This window comes from Leptinotarsa decemlineata, unplaced genomic scaffold, assembly GCF_025532065.1.
Source record: "Leptinotarsa decemlineata unplaced genomic scaffold, Ldec_3_MD MMD2_tig00000505_RagTag_RagTag, whole genome shotgun sequence".
NCBI lineage: Eukaryota > Metazoa > Arthropoda > Insecta > Coleoptera > Chrysomelidae > Leptinotarsa > Leptinotarsa decemlineata.
Genome location: NW_027412549.1, coordinates 16,908,909 through 16,935,013, shown reverse-complemented (window position 1 = coordinate 16,935,013; position 26,105 = coordinate 16,908,909). Strand labels below are relative to the sequence as shown.

At 34.6% G+C, this 26,105-nt stretch overlaps 1 protein-coding gene across 1 annotated transcript in view; it reads left to right on the top strand.

The window, feature by feature from the left end:
- The window catches only part of LOC111505462 (uncharacterized), a 50,807-nt gene extending 38,599 nt beyond the window's left edge, over positions 1 to 12,208 (top strand). Inside the window, exons 5-6 of the mRNA XM_074174239.1 lie at positions 7,983 to 8,165; positions 11,759 to 12,208. Coding sequence (XP_074030340.1) covers positions 7,983 to 8,165; positions 11,759 to 12,067 — 492 coding nt within the window. The 3' untranslated portion in view covers positions 12,068 to 12,208. The remainder of the gene's footprint in view (positions 1 to 7,982; positions 8,166 to 11,758) is intronic.
- The last annotated feature ends 13,897 nt before the right edge of the window (positions 12,209 to 26,105 follow it).

The following is a 26,105-nucleotide window of genomic DNA, read 5'->3' as shown; positions in this document are numbered from 1 at the left end:
TACGCCCAGATGACCACATTTTCTTCAACTAAGTATTAGGTCGTTTCAAAATTTTTGTTTGTTTCGATGACATATTTATTTTACTGTGCATCACAACCGGAATAATTCGACTTGTGTTACGTTGCCAAAAGTGCATTGATTTGCATGGCCTCCATTTTGATTAAATTCAATAAGAATTCATTGAGAATTTACAGTTTAAAGTAGACTCATAAAAGGGGACAAAACTTTCGAAACAATCAATACTACCACTCTTAGTATCATCGGTTTTCCTGGCTAACCCATTCCATTTCAATATACCTGTCTCTTGAAGGTATATCGAAGACTTTATTAAAAAAAATGTTCTGAAAACAGACGATGTACGTTAATATAAAGTTAATATAAAGTGTGTAAAAGCCAAATGGAGTAAATTTATTATTTCGGTTACTGTACATATTTAAAAAAGAATACCGACACACGTCAAAGGTAAATTATAATTTGACATTCTTCAACGCAAAAATACCACCCCTACCCTCAACCCCCTCGAATGACTGATACAAACCCAATTCTTTTAAATGGGAAATATAGGTTTTTGATATATCGTTTGAAAGGTATCTTCATTTTCTATTCAACAAAAAAGATAAAATAAATTAAAGTCATGTGGTAATGAAATGTAGAATAAAAACAAACCTATTTATGTTAACGAAGAAGATGTTCAAAATGTTCACCGCGAACGTTTAGGCAATATCCTAATCTCAAATAAAACTGTCTTCTATCATTATTGACCTTATCGCAAGGGTTATTCGTTCTTTCAAGTCATTCAAATCTGAAGTTTTGTACAAATTGCTCTCCACATTGCTTCACAAACTTCTGATCGCGCTGGCAATAGAATCGATCTTTGTTTCCCTATCCACGGATTGGGAAATGTATCGAGGTATTACCGGACATTAACTTGGTAATCTTGGTAATCGAAGTATGACTAACATTGAATGTAGTGGATGTCTGTCAACTCGATGTATGTGGGTTTTCCTCAAACTCAAGCATCACATCTAATTTGAGTTCATCACTCATTGCATTGGCAGCTGCTTTTTCTATCTGCCCCACATGACCAATCTCGCGAGACTTTTTCTCTATTTTGCTTATTGTTCCTTGAGATATGGGCGGTAAATTAGGAAATTTCTCATGAAACAGGCGAGCTACTTCCTGTTGTGTTCGGGTTTTATCTCCGTAACTAATCGTTTGTGAAGCTGTCATTTTATGCATTTCCTTCAATTTAACCATTTGTCAGACTTGAAGTTAATGAACTTTCAAATTAAATTGAAATACTGAAAACTAATGTTGTAACATACAAAACAAGTTGACAGGGCGTTTTAAACTTACGTTGCCACAGAAACTATTCAGGGTTTTTCAAAGGATACCATATAGAAAGAACAGTGCTATGTTTTTTGAATCATTTGAAATAATCATTTTGATACAACTTTTGAGTATATTGCAATAAGGGTAGAGTGTATTTTATCGAATTTCGATAACAACATGGTTTTAATTTATTTTATCTTAATTGTTGCAATAAACTTGAAAGCCATAACATTCTTGAATAGAGAATGAAATGATCTTTCAAACGATATATCACAAACCTATACTTCACATTTAAACAATTGGGGGTTGAATATTACTGGAGTTTTTTCTCAACACCAAATCGTTATTTTTACCACCTCGACACGTGTTTCGATCACCAAGTGATCATCTTCAAAGAGGAAGATTAAAACTAGAAACTAATGCGAAGCTAACCCTATTTATTCTATATAGGTATCCCATACAGGTGAACCATCCAGGGGTACCACCTATACAGGTATACCAATCTAAATTAATTTTACAATATTCCCTTATCCATTATTTTACAATATATCTTTATATAAAACAATTTTCAGCTATATAAAAATTAATTTCACAATATTGCCTATCTAAATTTATTTTTTGCAATGTGTCCTTATGTAGTAATCAGTAAACCCAACAATATTATTTTATTTTAGTGTGCTCTTTGGTATAGGTTCGTCATCGTTATTCATAATATTATTGTCTTTACTTATTTCTACACTCTTATAGGCATCTAGTTGCCTGTTGTTGTTAACTTGTCTAACTAATCTTAATGAAGTGAAGCCTATGGAATGGTTTTGTTGCAAAATATGATTGGCGACTGCTGATTTTTCAGGTCTTCCATATTTTAAGTGTGATATGCGTTCCTTATACAGTGTGTAACAACGAAAACTTAACAGAGCCGTTTTTGAATATAAAAAGTAAGATTTTCAAAAAAGCTCTGACACGTCGATTTCTAGGGGTGCGTCGGATGCACCCCTCGGAGGGGTGCGTCCAACGACCCTTATTTAGATAGGGAAAGTAGGTCGAGTGGCACCTTGTTTTGAAGGTCATTTGAATACCTTTACATCTTAACAAAAAGAAAATTTTGTAACGATTAGTTTTCGATATAATTTGAAGATTTAAAGGTATTTTTATTGAGTTCAACTCTTTTTAAAATAAATGAAATTGTTTCTAAGGTACAATTTATGTTCAGAACTTTCATAAAAAAAAAAAAAAATTTGCTTTTTATTACAACCTGCTAATACGTGTCCATTTGATTTCGTAAAAAATTAAGAATCATTTGTTCATTACGAGGAGATTTTTTCGGGGGATGGGGTTGGTTACCACCCTTACATTTTAGGTAAATTGAGTGGCACCTTCTTATGAAGGTTGCCTTTTGTACGTGGATATTTTATGCTTCTGATAAAAAAGTGAATCATACTAAAAAATTACCTACATAACGAATGCAACCTGCTGATTTTCTTGAATGCTGATGACACAGAAAAGTTTAAAAAACTGTTTTAGGGTTAATAAATCCCAATAATTGTTTTTAAAGCACACACAACAAAAAAAGTAACACCTAATAAGGGTAACTCACATAGGAAATTTGTAGTAAATGTTTAAAATGTGCGCCATTCTGCTCCATGCCACAATGAAAATTTTGTTCGAATTCTGATCTTACATTATTCAACATTTCAGGAGTTATAGCTCGGCATTCATCAATAATTCTACGACGTAATTCATCCAAATTGGCTGGCTGTGTAGCATAAACTTTATACTTTAAATATTCCCACAAAAAGTAGTCCACTGGTGTTAAATCTAGTGATCGTGCTGGCCATTCAATTGGACCACTTCTGCCAATCCCTTGTTCTTCAAAGTGATTATTCAAAAAATTTCGAATCTGCTGGGCATAATGGGGTGGTGCACTGTCTTGTTGAAAATGGATAAATTCATCTTGACATCTTGGATCCTATTCAATTATTTCAACTATATGAGGTTGTATTGCCTCTTCAAGAAGTTGTAAATAAGAATCACCGGTTAAATTTCCATCAATGAAAAATGGACCTTTAATATGATTGCTTAATATTCCGGCCCAGACATTCAACTTTTGGGGATGTTGGTTATGTATTTCTGCGTATTGTCTTGGGTTTTCATTCGACCAATAACGGCAATTGTGACGGTTCACGCAACCATTTGAATAAAATGAGCTTTTTTCCGAAAAATAGATGTTACAAAGCAGCTCGGGATTTTGCATCAATCTCTCACTCATGCCCTCACAAAACTCATGTCTTCGGTCAAAATCATCCTCATTGAGTTCATAAACAAGTTTAATTTTGTAAAGATGGAATTTGTAGTTTTTAAGGATTCTCCATGCGCTCATATGGCTTATTCCGGCCATTGCTGATAAACCTCTGGTATTTAACCTGGGATTGGCGATAACTTGACCAATCACTCCAATCGCATTATCGTCATTCACTACCCTTCTCTGAACATTCCTTTTCTTATTTAAAACCGAACCTGTCTCCCTGAATTTTGTGACCAAATCCAGAACGTGATTTCTGCTTAGGTGTTTACCAGGGTTTTGCTCGTTAAATGAAATTGATGTTCTATTAGCATTTTGGTCGTTACCAAAAAATAAAGCAATAACTGGCATTTTTAAACAAATAACAATACACGACCCGTTTAAACAAAATAATCGAACGATGTACTAATGAAAACTGGAAGAAAAGGAGTGGGTATTGATTTTAAAAAAGGGATTTTATTTACCAAAAAACTGATGAGAAGAACTGCTCGATTTTTTTTATTCAGGCATACAAGTTACCGAATGGTCTGTCTAATGTATTATTAACATGGCAATTTTAACTTCAAATTATCTCGAAAACTAATCGTTACAAAGTTTTCTTTTAACAGAGTTGTAAAGGTATTCGAAAGACCTTTAAAACAAGGTGACACTCGACCTACTTTCCCTATCTAAATAAGGGTCGTCGGACGCACCCCACCGAGGTGGTGCGTACTACAAGAAATCTAATTAGTCTGAAAGGTGTCCCCCTTCAATTAAAAATCGACGTGTTCGAGCTTTTTTTAAAAATCTTACTTTTCATATTCAAAAACGGCTCTGTTAAGTTTTCGTTGTTACACACTGTATTTTACTTTTTAATAGATCTTTTTGTCTGTCCATAATATTTTGCATCGCAGTCCTTACATTCAATTTCGTAAATTCCAGACTTTTCCGGATTCTCGACTTTGTCTTTTGGACTTCCCAAAAGGCTGTGTAGTGTATGACTTGTTTTAAAAACCACCTTCATACCTGAGTTCTTGAAAATCTTTCCAAAGTTCCTCGTATATTGGTGGTATGGAACTGAGATGTATTTATCTTGGTTTTTGTCCTTTCTGAAAGTCGAGATTTCGTTCATTCTTAACCTGAACTTCTTCTTTTTTATTTAGCTTCGCATTAGTTTCTAGTTTTAATCTTCCTCTTTGAGGATGATCACTTGGTGATCGAAACACGTGTCGAGGTGTTAAAAATAACGACTTGGTGTTGGAGAAAAAATTCCAGTGATATTCATTACTACACCAAAGGTTCCAAACAGTGCATCTTAAATTGGGGATTGTACCTGTTATTCGACGGGGGTTGAAGATAGGGGTAGCCTTTTCCTGTGAAGTATGTAAAATTATAATTCAAATTTGACGTGTTTCGTGATTTTGGTAAAATATGTACTGTAACCGAAATAATGAATTTATTTCATTAGGCTTTTACACACTGTATGTTTGACGCTGCCATTAATTCATTCCGTAGAAATAATGTTGGAAGATAACAACGAATTTCAGAAATTTTTCATGACAGTGATCACAATATTCGTCGTCCTGTATCTCCAAAACAAAAGGGGTGTATTGTTTATATTGTAGTAATTTTGAAATTGTTTAGTACCCAATGATGATTTGAATTATGTTCAACAGAATAATTTCTTGTATACCCGAACAGAATCAAGAAGCATTGTTTCTCAACACCGAATCAATTCCGGTCGACTACCATCGAATAAATTAACATACATATTACGAGCTACACTTTGCTATATGTTCCGACTCAATGCACATTTGGCGCCAAAAAACCACGGTAGGTTGATACTATGATCCAAAAAATGTATCGAGGTGTAGATAGTGCTGCATACAGACCTTGCTATTGTCGCAATGTACTTTCGTTCATGCTTTGTATACATAATCAGCCGGTAGGTACTAACTACACTGCATTTTTTGTTGTTTATAATTGTGGTGAACGTCCAGTGGTTAGGGATCTATCTATATAAGTCAGAAATATGGATCCCCTTGTCAGTATCGCATAGTATCTAGTACAGTAGTGCTCAATACAATACAAATATGTTCGCCAAGGTGTGTACAGTGTACATGGGTTTATTTGTAGAATTCCAGTGATTAGTGTCGATATTATTTTCAGATGATTGCATTTTTTCCTTGAAGAGCTGGTACTTTTTTCCAATTGATTCATTTAATTTCTTTTGGAATAACCATACATACGCATGACAGTTTAAGTAACGATTCCGATTGTCCAATCTTCTTTTGGAAGTATTACCTATATATAAATATCCATTTGACTGAATTCTTTCTATTATTATTCTGAAAAAAAACAGTATTATACGTGTTTTAATAGCGTTCCCAAAATTTTCAAATCGTTGATTAGTTTTTGACAGAGAGAATGCCCGAATTTCATCTTTGAGTTCATCAAAATTGAAGAAGTGATAGAAAAAATGTACCAGAAACTAGCAGTAGGGTCCTAAATAGATTTTGATTGTCAAGTTGGCGGGAATTCGGTCAAAATGTTGAAGAAAACTAATTTCTGAATTGTCGCCGTTTCGAAACTTCATTGGTTCATCTTCAGGACTCTGAAGTATAAGAACAAGACATACATATTAAAATGGAAATTTACAAAGCAGTTCTGTTAGAAACAAAATAAATTATGTAATATAACAATCGTTGAAAAATAATAAACGTTTCGAACACTTTACAAAAAAACACATTACAAAAAAACAACGTTGATGAGTTGAAGGGTGAAGTGAATAATTTCGACATAAAATACAAATACGTACACAGGTTCCTGAAAGACGTTAACATAGACACGAAAGGATTAACAATCTGAACTGCCTGTAAATCGTTCTTTATAATTCAAAAAAACGCCCATGAAAGAAATGAGAATTGTATTTGGAAAAAACAGTCTGTTAATGATTCCAAAGTTAGTTATTGTTTGATTTTTTCTATTACATTGAAATATGAGGTGTGAAAGTTTTTAATATCCGACCTTTTGTTAACGCATTTTGTTCCATGTTTTGTTATTTCAATAATTTTGTTCAGAAGTCTTTTTTTTAGTATCATCTAATACTGACTGACTTAAAATACAATACAAAAGTATGAAGGGGCGATTTGCAATGTTCTGCAAGGCTAGTAGGATTCTTGATTGTTGTGTATATTTTTACAATCCCTGCTATGTTCAGTAATTCTTTGTTTGAGATACCTGCATGTTTGCCCCATATATATTTTCTCACATTCAGCACATGATATTTTATAGACAATATTGGATTTCAGGTCTTTTGGTGTTTTTTGTTTTTATTTTCGTGAATAAATGATTTTTAATAGTATTTTCAGATTTCATACTGATTTTAAAATTTTTATTTCCTAAAGCCTTGCAAAGTTCTGGTGTCAGACCTGCTACATACGGTAATTTGAAATATTTAATGTTCAACGGTGTTTTTTTTTGTTTATTTGCTCTGTTTGAATATACTATATTTTGATTAAAGATCTTGGATAGCAATTCTTAAGTAATAGAGTTTCTATAGGTTTTAGGTTCTGGTTTTCAAAATTCGCATGTGCTAAATGTGTAGCCCTGTATTTGAGATTGTTGATGATGTTTATTCAGAGTATGTTGGTTTATGGTACCAATCAGTTATAATTTTGTTGTTAGATTTTATCAGCGAAACATCCAGAAAAGCAATTCTATTATTTTTTTCTTCTATCTACGTTTTATTTTTCTATGCACAAAACTATATCATCAACATATCTTTTGAAAAAAATCATCGAAAAATTACATTGACATTTATTACATTTATTTTGTAAGTCAGACATAACAATATCAGAGCAAATTGGTGATAAACAGTTTCCCATTCCTAGGCCGAAAATCTGTTTATAGAAAACTTCATTGAAATTAAAATAGCTGTTACTCGTTACGAACTGGACTAACTTCTGAAGGGATAGTAGTGTGTGGTTCTATAAAATGCCATTTATCATTAACGCCTGAATAGAGTTATGATTCTGAGTGGAATTAATTTTTATTTGTTGAAATCAACAACGATATATCAACTGGTCCCTGGTTTATGTTTGTACTGAATGTCTTCTGTTCAATCAGTATTGAATTCTCATTTAGATGAAAACAAATCTCATTGGAAGTAACGTTAGAATACTTATTGTCAAACATCTACACGAAATACTAATGGATCTGAATTCGTTTCTGGGCAATAGTAAGAACACTAGACACTTTTTGAAAGAGAATACTGGGATACAATTTTTGGCAACCAAATGGGGAAACTTCAATCATCGAGGGTTTGAAGAAGTTTCACTTTTCAACGTGCCATATTTATAATTTTCAGATCGTTGCTTTAACTGCCCTTGTAGCCTGCAGTCAAGCAGGATTTATCGGTGGAGGACATGGAGGTTTGGGTTACGGAATAGCTGCTGCTCCCTTAGCAGTAGCACATGCCGCTCCCGTGGCCGTAGCACATGCAGCCCCTGTAGCGATCGCCGCCCCCGTACACCAAACTGTGGATTACTATGTACGTATTACTATTTTCCTTTCGAACACAATTCAAAGTGTGAAAACCCAAACTAGGCTGACTGATACATACAACAAAATGTTAATGAAATTGATATTGTAGCATTTTATGCACAATATTCAAATGCATGAAATAACTAGAGAAATACAGATGTTTGTTATTTTGAAAAATGGCTTGGTGAGGTTTCAAATGGTCTATTCTGAGAAAATGTTTTGGATATTGGTTGAGTTTTGTGCTTGAGAAACATATATGAATGATCTACACAATTTTTCAAAATGTTGTTTTTTGAAAATGTTCTGCTGAAACAGACAACATAATCGACATTACACTGATAATGACCCGTTAAACTTGCATTGTCATAGAGATCTTTCAACCAGCAGAGTTTGTTGTGAAATGTCAACCGTTTGGCATTTCATTATTTAAAATTCAGCAAATTGAATTGAATGTTCACAGATTTCAAATTTCTCTGAAATCAAATAACTTGATTCATTCATATATCTTTCAAATAATTTCGACTGTGCTTTCTGAAGAATTTTTACTGCTGCTTGAAAATATTGCTTGTTTCTCTGACTTTCTGGAAAACAACTTTATTATAACATTTTTCTCATTTGAATTGAAAGGGTATATTTTTGGGAGAGAATAACTTTTGGAAAAAAAAGTTTTTGACCTTCTACTTCCACTTCTTTCGTGTAATTCAATGTTTATATGAAAACAGCTGTTTCACTGTTTCTTCCAGTTTGTGTGTCTTTTTTTGAACACTTACCAGTTTTTGTATCAAGATGACGAAGTAAAAGGCCGAAAACTTCCTTTCCTAAAAATTAATTTCTCCTAAAAATTTACCCTTTCAATTTGAACGAGATTCTTATGCTGGGATATATCAGATGAGCAGTGAGGATGACAGTGTTCCATGTAAGTGAAATTTCACTTCTTTCATCAATTATATTGTGTAGGAATCCTGTGATTGATGTCTGATTCGATTCTACTACTAATATTTGGAATATAAACGGAACTCAGCGTTCATATAAAAGAAATTGTTTCGGAAGGGCTTTTTCCTACAGTTTGTATCTGTGTGTTAATTCTTTGCATGATCTACACATCTTTGTATAGAGTTGATTTTTGAAATTGCTCGCTTCCTTTCTTTGGAAGATTACCATATTTTTTGTCTCAAAATGGAGGAGTAGTAGGCCAAAAATTTTCTTTTCTATCCCTCTCATCTTTCAATAACACACATCTCAACAATTCAGTATCCTGTACAAGTTTGTATAGGCCTTATCAGGGGGCTAGGTGTTAGGAGAAATTAGAGGTTAGAACATCTACTGAAATGAAAGTTTCGAAATTTCCAAATCCAAAATAGGAAGAAGATTGTTATATATAATTTTTTCATTTCCCTTACATGATGATGCATTTTATTTTATATGCTAATGTGAATATCCACTGTTACTGATGAAAGCTAGTAATTTCATAAGAAATGCCTTTCTAAAAGTCGCCTATATACTTATGGCTTGTGTTGTTAAAAATTGTAATGAAATAATGTCGTATTCATTCGTATTTGCTGATATTCTATACTATTGAAATATATCATATTGGATTGTTTTAGAAGTTTTGTCCGTTTCTCAATGAATACTAATTCAATATAATCAAAATAGGCGCCATTTGAATTAGTGCACTTTTGCTAACGTAACACAATTCGAATAATTCCATCAGCACAAAAATTGTGTGCTCGAAATTCGATGAAATCGATGAAGGCCGTTTGCCTGGTCCTGATTGGCAAAAGTCCTACCGGTGATGAAGTTATCGAAGTACTTGAAAAGATTGTAGTTAGTTGGCGAGAGTTCTGGAGAGTATGGTGGTTGAAACGGTCAATATGTTCAATTTTCGATCGGTGATTTGAGAAACCTGTGGTCTCCATCAGGGTCTTCAAATCCCCGTCTTGAATTACTGTAATTACTGTTGGTCGATCACTTCGCGGCTTATCTTCGAGACAATAATCTCCTAAACGAAATTTCATTCCAATCAGTGCGTTCATTGATATTATTATTGCCTAATGCCTGAATAATTTTTCGGGCTGTTTCGGCAGCGCTTTGGCGAAAAATCGCTCATCATCATATAGTGATAAGCTGGAAACAGGCAGGAGATTTAAATTTGGAAGAAAATGAACATTATTCATGTATAGAGTACGAAATTCTTTAAAAAAACACTTGACATCAAAAGGGATAAAACTTTTGAACTAACTTGATGATTGTTTTTCTGGTCATTTAAGGACATATGCTTATGTTTAGTTAGACTGATCAAAACTATGTAGAAAATCATCAATTATTACTTGTACTTGTTGGTGAGCTGCTTGTTGCAGGACGAAGATTAACTTCAGAATACCCGAAATTGTGCTATTAATTCCACACTAATCCTCAATGAATATCTATATCTCACTGTTAAGTCAATATACAGTCACAATGCCATGAAATTTTCGAAATAAGTCAACTATGATCCATTTGAAGAGTGCTGTATATTATCAACTATTCATGTCAGAAAGAGTTGATATCAATTATCGATTTGATTAATTATACCCTTGTTGCTTCTATTTCACGTTTACTGAAGGCGAAATGAAGATTGCAATCGTCTCGAACAATTACTCATTCGTAATCGCGTTGTGAATTAAATCATACAAGTGGATCAAAGTTACGAAATGAATAACAACATTCGTAATTTACTGGAGAATACGTGAAATAATAACAATGTACCGAAGTGTTGCAATTTTACTGCAATGCATTTGACCAAGTTACTCTTTTAGTTTTCATTTTCTTCTGAATGACTTCATAACGATTATTACTAATATACTTATAGACTTTTTTAGGTCGAATTGTTATTGTTTTTCAAAGATATTTTCAATTCTGGAAATAGATTTGTTAGCATCGAAAATTAAAGTGAACAGTATCATCATACTACTAGATAGGTTGGCCAAATTTAGTCCCTCATGAGAAGAAAAGAAAAAAAACAATTACGCTTGAGAAAGCTATTATACAGCAAAACACGTGTCGCGGTTTGTGTAAAACCCTTCATAGTGAAAATCATACAATAAACTGTATCAATGAGTAGGCACTGAATTCCCAGTAGTATTATTGCATTGAAATGGATACATTATTGTCAAGGTTGTGCTTCTATATATTCCATCATTATCTATCCCTATCCGGTCAATATCATTTTCCTACGCCATTGCAAGAGACAGACTGAGACAAAATCATCAGTCATTTCTGAGAATTTAGTGTCAACTATTTTGGACTTTCGGTATAGAATACTATATAGTAGACTTCTAGCTATCAATGTCCATATATTTTGCTTCACAGAAAGTGGTTCTGATTTCTTGAACTGCCAAATATAATTTTCAGTTTAATTCATCTTCAAATATTATAAAGACATATTGAAATGAAACATCTTACAATACCTGCCAGTTGGACGTTTTCACAGTACTCCTACGTCACCTCGTACGAAAATTAACTGGTACTATGATAAGTCAACTACAGAACCGATAACCTCCGTCAAAAACTTGTCAAATAATCTTGAGCATTTTTCAATTTATCAATAATTTTATTTTTCAGGCATACCCCAAATACGAGTTCAACTACGGAGTTGCTGACGGCCACACTGGAGATCATAAATCCCAACACGAAGTGCGTGACGGAGACGTTGTCAAAGGTTCCTACTCAGTAGCAGAACCTGACGGTACTCTTCGTACCGTCCACTACACCGCCGATGACCACAACGGTTTCAACGCAGTTGTGTCTAGATCTGGACATGCCGTCCACCCACAAGTCATCACCAAGTCTGTCGCAGTCGCTCCCGTCGCAGTCAGTCTTGGTCATGGAGGTTTAGGTCTGGGTGGTCATGGTGGCTACGGACTTCACTGATGATCTCGCTTGGTGTAAAATGTTGCTCATTTATGTATATACCTCATGATCGTTGTATTGTTATATCCCTTCAGCTTGTTCTCTACATAAAAAGCCATATTTATTTTTACATACTCGAATAAAAGACTCCTTTCCTGTGAATACTTGTTATTTTATTGAAACATCGACAATATGAAGTCAACATCTGAATAGGAAAAAATCCGTATACCTCTTCTAGATAGTAGCCTAAATATTTTTCGATATTTGTTGTAATTTATATTTCCATACACCGATAATAGTGACAAAACACTGATGGATTTAAAAATATCGAATTTTGAATCTCAAAATTCGAATAATTCAATGGATCACTGATATATACTATAACTGATCACTTCTCTATTGCACTACAAATCATTTCTCCTGAAACAAAGAAAGAATCATTTGATTTATTAAAATATAAAAAAATTATCGATAACAAAAAACTAAAACAAAACATATGCGAGAAAAATTGGCTGGATTTATACTTGACAGATAACATTGAACTTGCTACTCAAGTATTAATTCAAAAAACCAACAAAATCGTGGGAAAAGCACAAACACAATTAGAGTTAGTAGGAAAAACATGAAAAGGAATCCGTAGATTACTGATGGTACCTATACTGAAGTCCATTGAAGAGAAAAATCATCCATGTATAACAATGAAAGACAACCCAACAAAAATAAATAAAATAAAATATAAACAGTACAAAAATAGACTGAAAGAAGTAACAGAGGAAGCCAAAATAAATTTTTATCGAAACAAAATTGAAAATAATAAAGGAGAATCCTCTAAACTGTGAAAAACTATTGATGAAATGACAAATAAAGGGAGTAACGAGAATACAATCAAAGAAATTCAATCTAATGATGGTTATATAATTACTGACCATAAAAAATTGCTAACAAACCATAGCGAAATTGGTAAAGTCTTGGCGGATGAAATACAACAAAGACCAAATTATAAAAAAAAATAAACTAAAAACCAAAAATATGAATTATTTTTTCCTAGAAAAAACTGATGAATGTGAAGTCTTGTAAGTTATTCAGAACTTGAAGAAAAAAATCCCCCGGAATAGACACTCTTAGAGCTGAAACTATTAAACTAATAGCAAAAGAACTAGCAATTCCATTGACATACATAATAAACTGGTCATTCCATTCATGTGTGCTGTTATTTCATCAATATTCAAGTCTGGAAATGAACTCAAAGTGGATAACTATCGCCCAATATCCATAATTACAAACTTTACGGAAATATTCGAAACCATCTTGAAATCACGCATTGAAAAATACCTAACAAAATATAAAATCTTATCAAACAATAAATTCGGATTTCAAATAATAAAATCAACTGAAGATGCAATAACACTCCTTACTAACAAAATCAGTATATATATAGACGAAAAATCACCATCGCTATGTATATTGGTAGACTTGAAGAAAGCATTTGATACAGTTAACCATGATCAACTTCTAGAGGTACTTGAGAGTATTGGATTCAAAGGAACATCCCACGAACTCCTTTATAGTTATCTCCATGGAAGGAACCAATGTGTAAAAATCAAAGACACTTTTAGTGAACCTCGAATAGTACAATATGGTGTACCCCAAGGGACAGTTCTGAGTCCAATTCTTGTCGATATCTACCTAAACGATCTTTTTATGCTAGATGTGGAAGGGGACATAGTAAGCTTCGCAGTTGACACAGTAGTCATTTACAATTCGGAAACGTGGAGCTGTCTGAAAGAAGAAGTTGAAGAAAATTTCAAAGCTATAATTCAATGGTTTGAAAGTTAACTACTGAGTATTAATATGGCTAAAACATTAAACAATACCTTTACATCTTATGCTAGCCATTTACCAAGTTTCAAATCACTACTCATAAGACTACTTGATATTGTACAGTTGAAAATTATGTACTTACATTGTCATTGAGGTTGGATTCAGTTATGTTTAAAATAATTTTTGTTATTATTTGATTTTGATGTTGAACTTAGATTTGAGAAATGGGAAAACATTGAAATTAGTTTGGATAGTGATTCAAGAATGATTATAGTTACACATCAAACAATTAAACATATAAACGTCAAATTTGGTAAAATTATTGTGAATCTAATGAATAAATTCCTTTTTTTAATTCTAAAATTCTGATTTTGTACCAGGCCGGTACATGTGATCACAAAATAGGTTATAATACTAATTTTGAATGAAAATGGAGAAAAAGAAATAAATGACATGACAGTTCAGAAAACAATTGCATTGTTGGATTCAGTATTGCCAAACTTTCATCTTATACAGGAATGCCAATTTGATTATGATTATTTTATGTAGTATACTCTAATAAAGATGAGTTTTTGAAATTATGAAATTTTTTTTCAATTTGTAGTAAAAAAAAGTAAATTTCACTTAGGTGATTTAGATCAGTTTTTTTATTTAAGCAATGACTGGATTGTGATATGAAAGACATTTCAAGAAAAAGTCTCTTTGTAAGGTTAGATTCTTTTGATAAAATTTTTACATTATTATAGTTCATATTATGCCCTGTTTGATTAACATGTTCGCCTAAGGCACATCTATGTGGGGCTAATCTGCTATCGCTTTTATGTCAGGTAGTTCGGTCTTTCAAATTTCTGGAAGTTTGACCAATGTACATACATTGGTCAATGTGGATATATATATATATATATATATATATATATATATATATATATATATATTACAATGTAGGTTTTCACGGATGGTAGAATATGATTTGTTGTTCTTCTGGGTGTTCATCCGTTCTGTACTATTCGATAGTCGACGTTTCGCCATCATCTCAGATGGCATTATCAAGACGAATTACTGCTTCGCTTACACCTCTCGAAGCGATCATCAATATAACTTTGACAAACAAAGATCAACAGGCAACCTTCTATCGTATATCCCACATATTTGGAATGACGCAATCGAAAAACATGACAGTTGCCTTTGACATTTTTGGCCAAATTTCTATGCTATGGATTGTCGGCTAATTTTTGTGTATGGCTCTCCAGCTTCCCGAAAGAACGTTTCCTGAAAGTGGTCGTCGATGGATATATCTCGAACACTTCAAAGATCAACGCAGGTGTTCCCCAAAAATCCAATATATTGCTTTGCTGGCGACAACACACTTGTCTCGTCATTCCATTTGGATTCAGAAACACCGACTGAAGATGCATATCTTCACCGGCAGCATGGGATTGCATATCTTAAAGACGATCTAGGTTCCATTTAATGGAAGAAGATAAATGTTTCCGAACCGAACAGGTCAGATAATTCTGCTTTCTGCTTCGATGAGTTTGTTGAGGGTTAAAATGGACACCAATATGTCTTGGCATAATCATGTCGGTAAAGTTGCAAAGGCTGCTTCTCAAAAGCTTGGAACACTGTTACGAATCAGAAAACTATACACACCTCAGCAACTTTTGATGCTTTATAAAGTTCAGATCAGACCTTCTTTGGAGTATTGTTCTCATATGATGCCGGGACCTGATGGTATATAACCAATAATGCTTCAAAAGGGACCGGAAGTACTTTTCAAAAAATTTTGTATACTTCTCAGGGCAAACTTAGCACTGGGACACATATCAAAAATTTGGAGACTGATCAGGGCCACCTTCATTCCGAAATCTGAAAAAATCGGACGGGACTCGGCGAAGGCTTTGAGACCAATTAGTCTCATGTCATTTGCGTTGAAAACGCTAGTAAAACTACTTGACAGGCATATCACTGGCTATTAGACCATTAAATCGAGACCAATATGCATACAGGTCAGGTATGTCAACAGAAATGGCTCTATGTCGGGTAACAGAAAAAGTAGAATATACTTACCAAAATAAGGAAGTACTTTTAGCTGCTTTCTTGGACATAGAAGACGCATTTGATAACACGTCGTTAGAATCAATTATCGTGGCGTCGAGGAGAAGAGAGATCGACAAGACAAGCTGTAGGTAGATAGACTGCATGCTTAGGGAAAGATTGGTATATACAACCATTATGAAGAAACTGTCAACAGTTTCTTCTAAATTTACTCCACTACAGGCCAATAAGGTATCATCTGCAAATAAGTTGATGAACTCACAGTCTGTAAATAATTAAATATCATTCAGATATAGAATGAATAATAGGGGACCAAGCACACTACCTTGTGGCACTCCTCTTTTGTTATATATGATGAGAAATAACCGTTTACACTTACTCTCTGTTTCCTATTTGATAAATAATTACTTATCCATTCTGGAATTACCTAAAGTCATACTTTACTAACATTCCATTGATATGATGTATCCAAGTTTACATACATAATATTATACGTTGTGAGGAATACTTGAAATATTAAAAATAAAAAAAAAACATTTCGTCTAGAGCTGGAGAATTCATTATTCGTCAGTTTTATTCGGTACATTAACTTTAATACAAGTAACTATTTTCAAAATAATTATCGTCATAGAAAATGTATACGCGAGCATCATTACCAGAAGCCAGAAAAGAAGTAATGACTTGGCTGTCATCAACTCGAATATTTGTCTTCCTGTTCTTCCTTTCTTTACACTTTTGTCTTCTACTGCAGGTGCAACCGCAACCGCTTCCAGTTCACCACTCAATGCCCTTGCTACCAGGGTCGTTCCTTCCATGATGAAAGAAGCACGTTTTTGATATGTGAAGGTTGAGTGACACTGACATTGATTAAGAGTGATCGCGCGAAAGTAACAGTGACGGAGCTAGTTTTCCGGTCAAATTAGACCAAAAAATAAGAGTGAAGGTACAAAAACTTTCACTCAGCTCAAAATCAGGGGAAACACTGTCATAAATGAAATCTTAAGAATCCCCATCGATACGATACCCGGAAAAAGATGTAATCGAGGTCAAAGGTAACAAAACCGGGTTGTGCTCGGATTCATTTTATTCAGGTGATGTTCAATCTCCAATCAAAGGCGGGCTCATTGATCAGAAGTGAAGCAGATGTTTTGAACAAATTTGAGATGGAGAAAGAAATAACTACGTCTGTTGACATTATAAAACGAGCTCAAACGGAAACCTCAAAAATTGCCTACTCGGGTTTTATAACACCACTCTCACAGGAGAGTCTTCTTCACCCACGCACCCACCACCCTTGACTATTAATGTTTCTTGATTGCGTTATTCCAAATATGGTTGACATACGATAGAAGGTTGCCTGTGGATCTTTGTTTCCGAAAGCCATATTAATGATCGCTCAAGATATTGAAGCCTTTCAATATATGGAATCACAGTTAAAAGGTAAGACCTCGTTAATCCTCAGCTCCCAAAAGTTTCGACTTCTGAGGGTTGTCGTTCTTAGGGGTGCGACAGCTGGTTAACGGAAAAACAGATTTTAACAGATTTTAAACAGATATGGCGGTTTATGGCTTTCTCTCTGATTTTTGATATAACCGAAAGCAAAACGACTGGTCTATAATTATTTGGAAGAGTTTTCTTTCGTTTTTTGGAAATAGGCTGAACGCGAGCAATCTTCCAATAAGAAGGAAAAACTCCTTTCTTGTGGGACAGGTTGAAAAGTCTGCAAAATACTGATGTGAGTTCATTTGCTCACTTTTCAAGTACGATGACGGGCACTTCATCAAGACCAGACGCCTTGTTGATATTGAGCTGTTTCAAAAATTCGCCTGACAAGACGTTGTCGAAAAGTGATTTCCGGTATTGTGGATTCTAGTGTGAGAATAGTGGGTGGTGTCTTTCCCAGAAAATCGATTGTGGAGTGGAGCGCAAATTTTTCAGCTAGTAAATTTGCTTTTTCTATAGCTGTTATTGCAACTGAACCATATGCATGTGTTAGTGATGGAATTGTGGATTTTGTAAAGTGTTGATCAAAGGCTTCAGCTACCGACTAGAAGAATCTAGACCCGTTGGAATTGACAAGCAGTGTTTCCATAATTCTCTGATTGCGATGGTCTTTGCTTTTGTTCATTCTAAGTTTACAGACAATCCTAGTTCGGTTTTCGGCACTGATATTTTTGAACCACTGCTGGTGGGCAAGATTTTTGAAAACGAAATCTTGCACGCAATTTTTGTTGAACCATGGTTTGTCGTTACAAGTTCGTTTCATTGAAAAAGAAATATATGCATCCATGAATGATAGATTAACTTCCGTGACTTCAGAAGCACAAGTTGATGGATCATTAGAACTGAAACAAATATCTAGCCAGCTTTCCCATTCAGCAGACCTGTGATGCCAAACTTTACTCGACTTAGATTGTTCCCCAATATTCATCGGTAATTTACTTAAAACTGAAATGAGTTGTTGTCAGAAGATCTCAATGGAGAAACGACATTATACTGATTCAACTTTCTCTGTATACAACTAATGAGATGTATTTCAGATTATGGATGCAATACGAAGGCATTGTATAAGGTTTTCGATGTAGATGGATCCGAGAGTTCTCTGGAGATTCCATCAATGAATCCATACATTTTTTTTGCAGCAGACAGAGTGGTTTCAATGTGTCGTAAGAAGGATAGTTTTGTGTCGAACGTAACACCTAGATCGGTGAATGTGAGAGGCTGTTGAAGTGGAATATCGTTTATTGAATAATGGTATGAAAATTGCGGATTTTTTAGTGTGCATGTCTTTACGTTACATTCACTCGCGTTTAAAGGAAGATTGTTGCAAAAACATCATAGCTCAACATGTTTCAGATTGAGATTAGAAAACAAGTTCACTCTTACCTACATAAGAAAATAACTTACCGTACAGATGGATATAATCTGAATATTCTAAATAAAGGCCTGCTGCCTGCAACCCCCTTTAGAACAAAATATTTTAGACGGTCATTTGGCTACCAAATCTATTCTCCGTGCAATCTGGTTCTGAATATCATATACAAATTCAGACAATTTCACAAAGAACATCTTCTTGAATCTCAAATTTTATAAAAATGATTTTTTTTCTTTATCACTATTTAGCGAAATATGTTCTTTTTTTCTTGTACATATAACTGTGTTTGCACAACAGAAAATAAAATTCGCCCTTTATTTCCATATTCATATATGGTTCATCTTTGATTTCTAATATTTATTGTATTCTTTTGAATGTGGAAATAATAAAGACGATTATTATTATTTTTTCACCGTAGTGTGCGCTGGTCAGGCCCTATCCCTCGAAGCCCCGATACATTCGGGAGGACGCGCCAGCATAATCAACCAATGACCACTCCCCACACCGTGGGGTAAGTGATCATTGGGTCCGAGAATCATGTGCCCTCAGCAAACGCAGTGAGCCAAGAATGACAGCCTTCTGCATCTGTGCGGCTAAGATTTCTGACTTAGTGCGGCAAGCTGGTATGATTTTGAGATTCGAGAGTAGAGAACACATCATTCCACCAAGGACTCCAACAATCAGAACGACCATCGTGACAGAGTGATCTGGATAGAGTCTGCGGAGTTCGAAGAGAAAATCTCGATATTTTATCCGTTTTTCCTCCTCTTTTCTGACGATATTCGTCTCGCCAGGAGCTGAAAACTCCACGAAAAATATCGTTTTGGTCTGGTGGTCGAGAAGGACTACATCAGGCTTATTAACTTGTATGAGCATGAGGGTGGGGAACGAATAGTTCCAATAAATTCGGCACTTCTCTTTCCCCACAACGGATTCAATATCCCCCGGAGCGTAGGGCAACACCGGTGTCTCGTCAATATCGTTAGAGTGCCGTAGATGGTAATATAGCACTCTTAGGGCCGCGTTATGTCGATGGATATAGGCCGAGACCGCATATGCTGGACATGCCGATAGCAAGTGCATTAGGGTCTCGGGCGCCTCGCGGCAGGCCCTGCACCTTGTGTCAGGAACCTCTATACCCATCACGCGACTGCGGTAGACTAAGGTGTTGAAGACACCATCCTGGCACTATTATTATTATTATTATTATTATTATTATTATTATGAGTCTCTGTTATCGATTGAAGATGGTTCTGTACATTTCTATACATATATCCTTCATAAGAAAGAACAAGAGAAACATGCTTCTTAGTCGAATATTTTGATATCGGTTTCAATATTTTGACTGTGTTTGTCACATATAGAATATGTTCATAACTTACATATTTCATTCTTCTGTAGAAGTTTGAATTCCATTAACAGTATTGGTGTATATGATTTACATCTTGCAAACAAAAAAATATTTGAAGAAGGCAGCGAAACTGAGTTGAGAGTTATATTACTGGTCAATTCAAATCAATAGCAATCGTTTCAATTGACATAACTGATAATTTCTCAATGGGATCCTTTTTGTAATTCACGAATCATTCTATTATCTATTCCAGCACTGCTATCGAAAGAGGCGTATTCTTCTCTGAAAATGTTGCTCATATGAATTTGCATGTCCTTAGTTAGGCTTTCATTCCCGAAAAGGCAATTTTTCTTTATCCAAGTGCACAGTATCAAGAGTATGACAGAAATGAAGAGGGTATATATGAGCATCAAGGCCAAAATCCAGAATACAAGCAAGGCTGAAATTCTCCTCATATGAAGCACATATTTTCCATTAATTTTGGTAGACGATTGGTGGTCGGTCAAAGATATATTTCGAAGTTTTTGTTTTCTTGGTGTGGTTGTTAGTATTTCTGGCATTTGTGAATTTGGATTTTTTTTATTTCCCAAAGATTTTCAGTTGAAATGGATATGCAGGGTGATGATGTCACTGAGATGGAATGACTTTTTGACTTGTCATGAATGAATATGTCAGTTTCTTTGCTCAGATTACGAATAGAGTAGCGCTGAACTCAAATTCAAAGATTATTAGACGGAATACTTGTTGAAATCGTCGGGAATATGGTAACCTTCAGGATTTTCATGAAATTTTGACAGACGGTTAAAAAGTCACCAAAAACGATAAAAATCGTAAAATTTTTCTGCGGAAATGCCTGGAAGATAGTTTTTTTTTAAAGATCAATTTCATTTTTGTTTTCTGTTTCATAGTGGTTTTGGTTATTCTACCGATTTTAATTCAACAGTTTTACAGTGAAAATCACAAAATAATTTTAATAATAATTTTTCGAATAGGTTAGTTATGGATTTTCATCAAGTACCGGCCAGTTTCATTATATATTCTATCGATGCTGAATGAACATAAAAAATATTGTATTTCAGAAAGGATTGATCTGCTTTCAAATTTCCATGACGTTTTTTCCATGTTCGAAGAAAATTCATATCAATCCTTCTGCTAGGGAATTCAGCACCTATATTTGTCAATATTCACATCGTAAAATATCACTGTATATAAATCACTTCTTAGTAGAATGTAAGTCACATTTCTACCCAGAAAAACAGGTTAGTCAAAAACTGACATGGCGTTTTACGTTTTCTATTATCAAAAAAAGACATTTATTTTTTTTAAACGAAATACAAGCACTATAGAAAACTCCTCAAAGGGCTCTAAGAGCGGTGCCTGTGGTAAAGTAGTGATTCACATTGGATTTGAATCGCTGGAGAATAAATCCATTTGAAAAAACGTTCTTAGAAAGTTTATTTCACATAAACGCAGTTCTCCAAATGGTAGAGTTCTTAAACAGTGAAGTTCGAGGTGTACTGAGTTGAACCTCAAAACGATGAGCAGCCACAGTCCATCGCGTATTTCTGATATGTACCGTTCTTGGTGGAATCAAATGTGCCAAGTCACTTGACCACTTCCTGTGGAAGTATCTATAGAAAAGAAATATATGTCCAACCTTTCTTCGATGTTCCAGACTTCAGGAAAGCTAAATCATCTTCAACGGCTATTGAACAAGCTCTGGATTTTATCTATGAACAGCTCAATAACAAGAAGAATGTGCAAGGTATATTCTATGATTTAACTCGTGCATTTGATATGGTTAACCACAACTTACTTTTTCGTAAATTATACAGCATAGGAATTCGTGAAATACCACATGATTGGATAGTATCATATTTGACAAATTCTTCTCAAGTGACAGTAATAAATAATAGCAAATCTGACTGTAAGAGTGCTGAGTTAGGAGTGCCCCAGGGGTCTATATTGGGACCAACTCTTTTTATAATATTTTCAAATGACATCTACGATACCTGTACCACACCAAATAGAATGATACTTTATGCTGATGGCAGAAATATACTCTTAGCCCATAAAACCTTGGGAAGTCTGGTAAACTTGGGTAATTATGCATGTGATGAATTCAGTAAATACTGTAGCGACAATGACCTTGCAATATAAAGAAAACTATGTTTATCAATTTTTTACCTAAGAACGGTACTTCGAATCCAGATCTATTGAACAACATCAATATGTGTGGTGAAACTCTGGAATACTGCCAGGTAGCTAGATTTTTAGGAATACTCCTGGATCAAAAGCTAACATGGGAGGCACATATCGACAGTTTATGTGTAAAGGTTGGCAGTGCAAACTATGCAATTCGGAATCTGCGAGACACTGTCTCTACAGAAGTTAAAAAACTCATGTATCATGGACTGGTACAATCAAGAATACAGTATGGATTGATCTTCTGGGGTAACTCTGCATATACTGACCGCATTTTTAAGGTCCAGAAAAGAGTCATTCGCTGTATGGACAAGTCTCGTCCACTGGACTCTTGTAAACCACTGTTAAAAAAATTCAACATCCTACCATTGCCGTGCTTATACATATTACAGCTAGTGTTATTTATCTATGATAATAAACACCTATATCCAAAAAACTCTGATATACATAATTACGCTACTCGGGGTGAACATACTTTATACCACCCCTACTCTCGCTTGAGTGTGAGTCAAAATTCCCCAAAATACTTGGGTATTAAATGTTTCAATAAAATAACAACTTTTATAGGGATCAATAAAAGTAGAACTGTAATGAGGAATGAACTATAGGATTTCTTGTTAGATAACTGCTTCTACAGTATGGATGAATTTCTTGCTTTTAGTGCTTAGATAAATGACAGTTTATTTTATACATGTAGTCTTCTCTTTTGAGTTTGTTCTAGATCAAACATTTTTGTTTTGCTTTTAGCGTTTTACTTTTGACTAGTCCAATAAGTTTTCTCACGTATTTAGTCTTGTAATTATGTATGTGTGAAAATTTTAGTGATGAATAAAACTATTTCTATCAGGATTGCACGTGATGTTTGCGTTTCCAATCAGGCGGACGGCTCTTTTCAGCAGCTTCAGGGTATGTTTGGGAGCGAGGCTTTATACATGAGAACAATACTCCAAAGAACGTCTGATCTAAACTTCATAAAGCATCAAAAGTTGCTGAGGTGTGTACAGTTATCTGGTTCGAAACAGTGTTCCAAGTTTTTGAGAAGCAATCTTTGCAATTCCAGTGACATGACTGTGCCAAGACATATTGGCACAACAAACTTAGCGAAGCAGAAAGCGGAGACGTTTATCTTCTTGGAGAAAACCAATGCCTAGGTTTTTGCAAAATTGAATTCAACTAGGTACTTTCAGCCCAATTCGAAATAACTTCTAGATCCTCATTATGATATTCAAACTTCTGCTGCCGGGGAAGATGTGCTTCCGCAGCCGATGTCCTGGGATCTGAATGTAATGACGAGATAAGTGTGCTGTCGTCAGCAATTGGGTTGGATTCTTGTTTTTTTCTAATAAGTCTTTCATATAAAATAAAAAGAGGGTTGGAGACAATAAGGATTCCTGGGGAACACCAGCGTTGATGGTGAAAGTATTCGAGAGATATTCATCGACGGTCACTTGCAGGGAACGTTCTTCCAGGAAGCTGAAGAGCCACACACAGAAATGATCCGACAAGCCATAGTATCAAAGTTTGGCTAGCAAACCCTCATACCACACACAGTCAAAGGCCTTAGAAACTATCAAGAGCAACAGCTCTTACCGATTTCAGCAAGACATTCGACAAGATAGATTATGTAACTTTAATCGACAAGCTGGCGGAAATCGGTATACACGGTGATCTGCTAAGATGATTCCAGTCGTATATTACAAATAGGTCTCAGGCAGTCACTTTGGGGAAATTTAGTTTTAGATTCATTGATATTACTTCCGAAGTCCTTCAAGGCTACCATCTGGGGCCTTTCCTTTTCAACAATTATATTAACGATATATCTAGTTGTTTTTCCTACTGTGATTTTTTAATGTATGCTGACGACTTGAAAGCATTCCATACTGTGACATGTTCCAAAGACTCACTCTTCATTCAGACATCAATAATCTTGTGAAATTCCTCAATCTCAAGAAATGTCACTCTATTACATCTAAAAGAACTAAAAATATTTACCACCACCAATATCACTTAAACAGAGAGCAATTGAAGGAAACGTCTGAAGTCAAGGAGTATTACATGACTGTAAGCTATTATTTGACTCTCATATTAACTTTATTGCAAAAAAGCCAACAAGACTCTTGGATTTCTGATCAGGACTTGTCACGACTTCCGTAATACTAACTGTGTTTGTACACTATACAAGGCACATGTAAATAGCCATCTCAGTTCTGCCTCAGTTATTCGGAACCCCCTGTATATCTCATATATTGAAAGACTTGAATCTATACACCTATATCACCTATATCAATAGAAAATTCTTTCATAATCTCAAAGATCCATTACAAATTGAAATACAACTCTGATATCTTTGACGGATAGATGCCAAATAGCTATATAAAATAATAAATAATTGTTTTGATAGGAGTTCTATACAGGGCTTTTCATGATCAGCGTTAATTAGCCGTTTCTGGCAAACTATTCAACGGATAAACCTGAAAATTTTACAGTATGCATAAGTCAATATGACCTACACACCTAAAATATTTTAGATGAAGCGGCGTTGTCGCTTCTACTATAAAGTAGCGGCTTCTTTGATTTTTCAAATGGAACACCCCGTATATAATATCATATTATGATTCATTATCACTTTGTCAACAAATTCTTATACTATTCCCCTATACCTATCTATTACCGTTTAGAAAATATAAATTAATTTCGATATTTTTTTTACCAGACATGAACTTTCATAAATGCTGATAATCTTGAACTCTCTTGTACTAAAACGATCAAATTTGAAATGGAGTGGAGTAATACTATGAGGATATCCACTCCGAGTCATATTTTCATTTGCCTCATACAGGGTCTTCAAAAAATGAAGATACTTTGATCTCATGAAAAAATGAGTGGAACTCAAAACTGTTTCAAACGGAAATGGACATGGTTTCCTTGTTCACTCATTTTTGTAAAACAAATTTTGTTTGATGTTTCCCAATTAGTCACAGATAATACAATGAGAAGATAATTATTAAAATACTCCTCAACCATCGAATGGAACTTCTCTTCAAACAATAGTTTTATTAACGCTGAAACACGAACTGAAAATAATAAACCCATAAATTAATGAGTTAATTTAATCGTCAGTGTATTTCAGAATATGTTCAAACACATTTCCACCTCTACTTAAACAAACATGTAATCTCTTCAAAAGATTGTCATGTGTAGCGCTTCTGATCAAGTCTGGAGTCAAACTATTGAAAGCAGTTGTAACTCTCGATTTCATATCTTCCATTATTGTTATTGGAGTAGAGTAAACCATATTTTTAATGAAACCCCACACGAAATAATCTAATGGATTACCATCTGGTGTTCTAGGAGGCCAACGAAAAGGTCCATTATTACCAATCCATCTGTCTTCGAAGATTTCGGTTAAAGCTTCGCTGACTGAATGAAAATTATGGGGTGGAGCACCATCCATTTGGTACCATACACGTTCTCTTCCTGGTCTATTATTTAAAATCATTTGAATTTCATTCCTCAGTAAATCTTCATATTTTGATGCATTCAAATTATCATCATAAAACTCGATATAAAAAATTGACTCATTCTTTATGGCACAAAATACATTGAATTGCAATCTTTCTTGAAAACTCCTTTGGCAGACAACATGGGGATTTTCTGGCGCCCAATAATGACTGTTGTGTCTATTGAAAACTTCATTTTTTGTGAACTTGGCCTCATCTGTCCATATGATATTGTCAAGGAAATGTTCATCC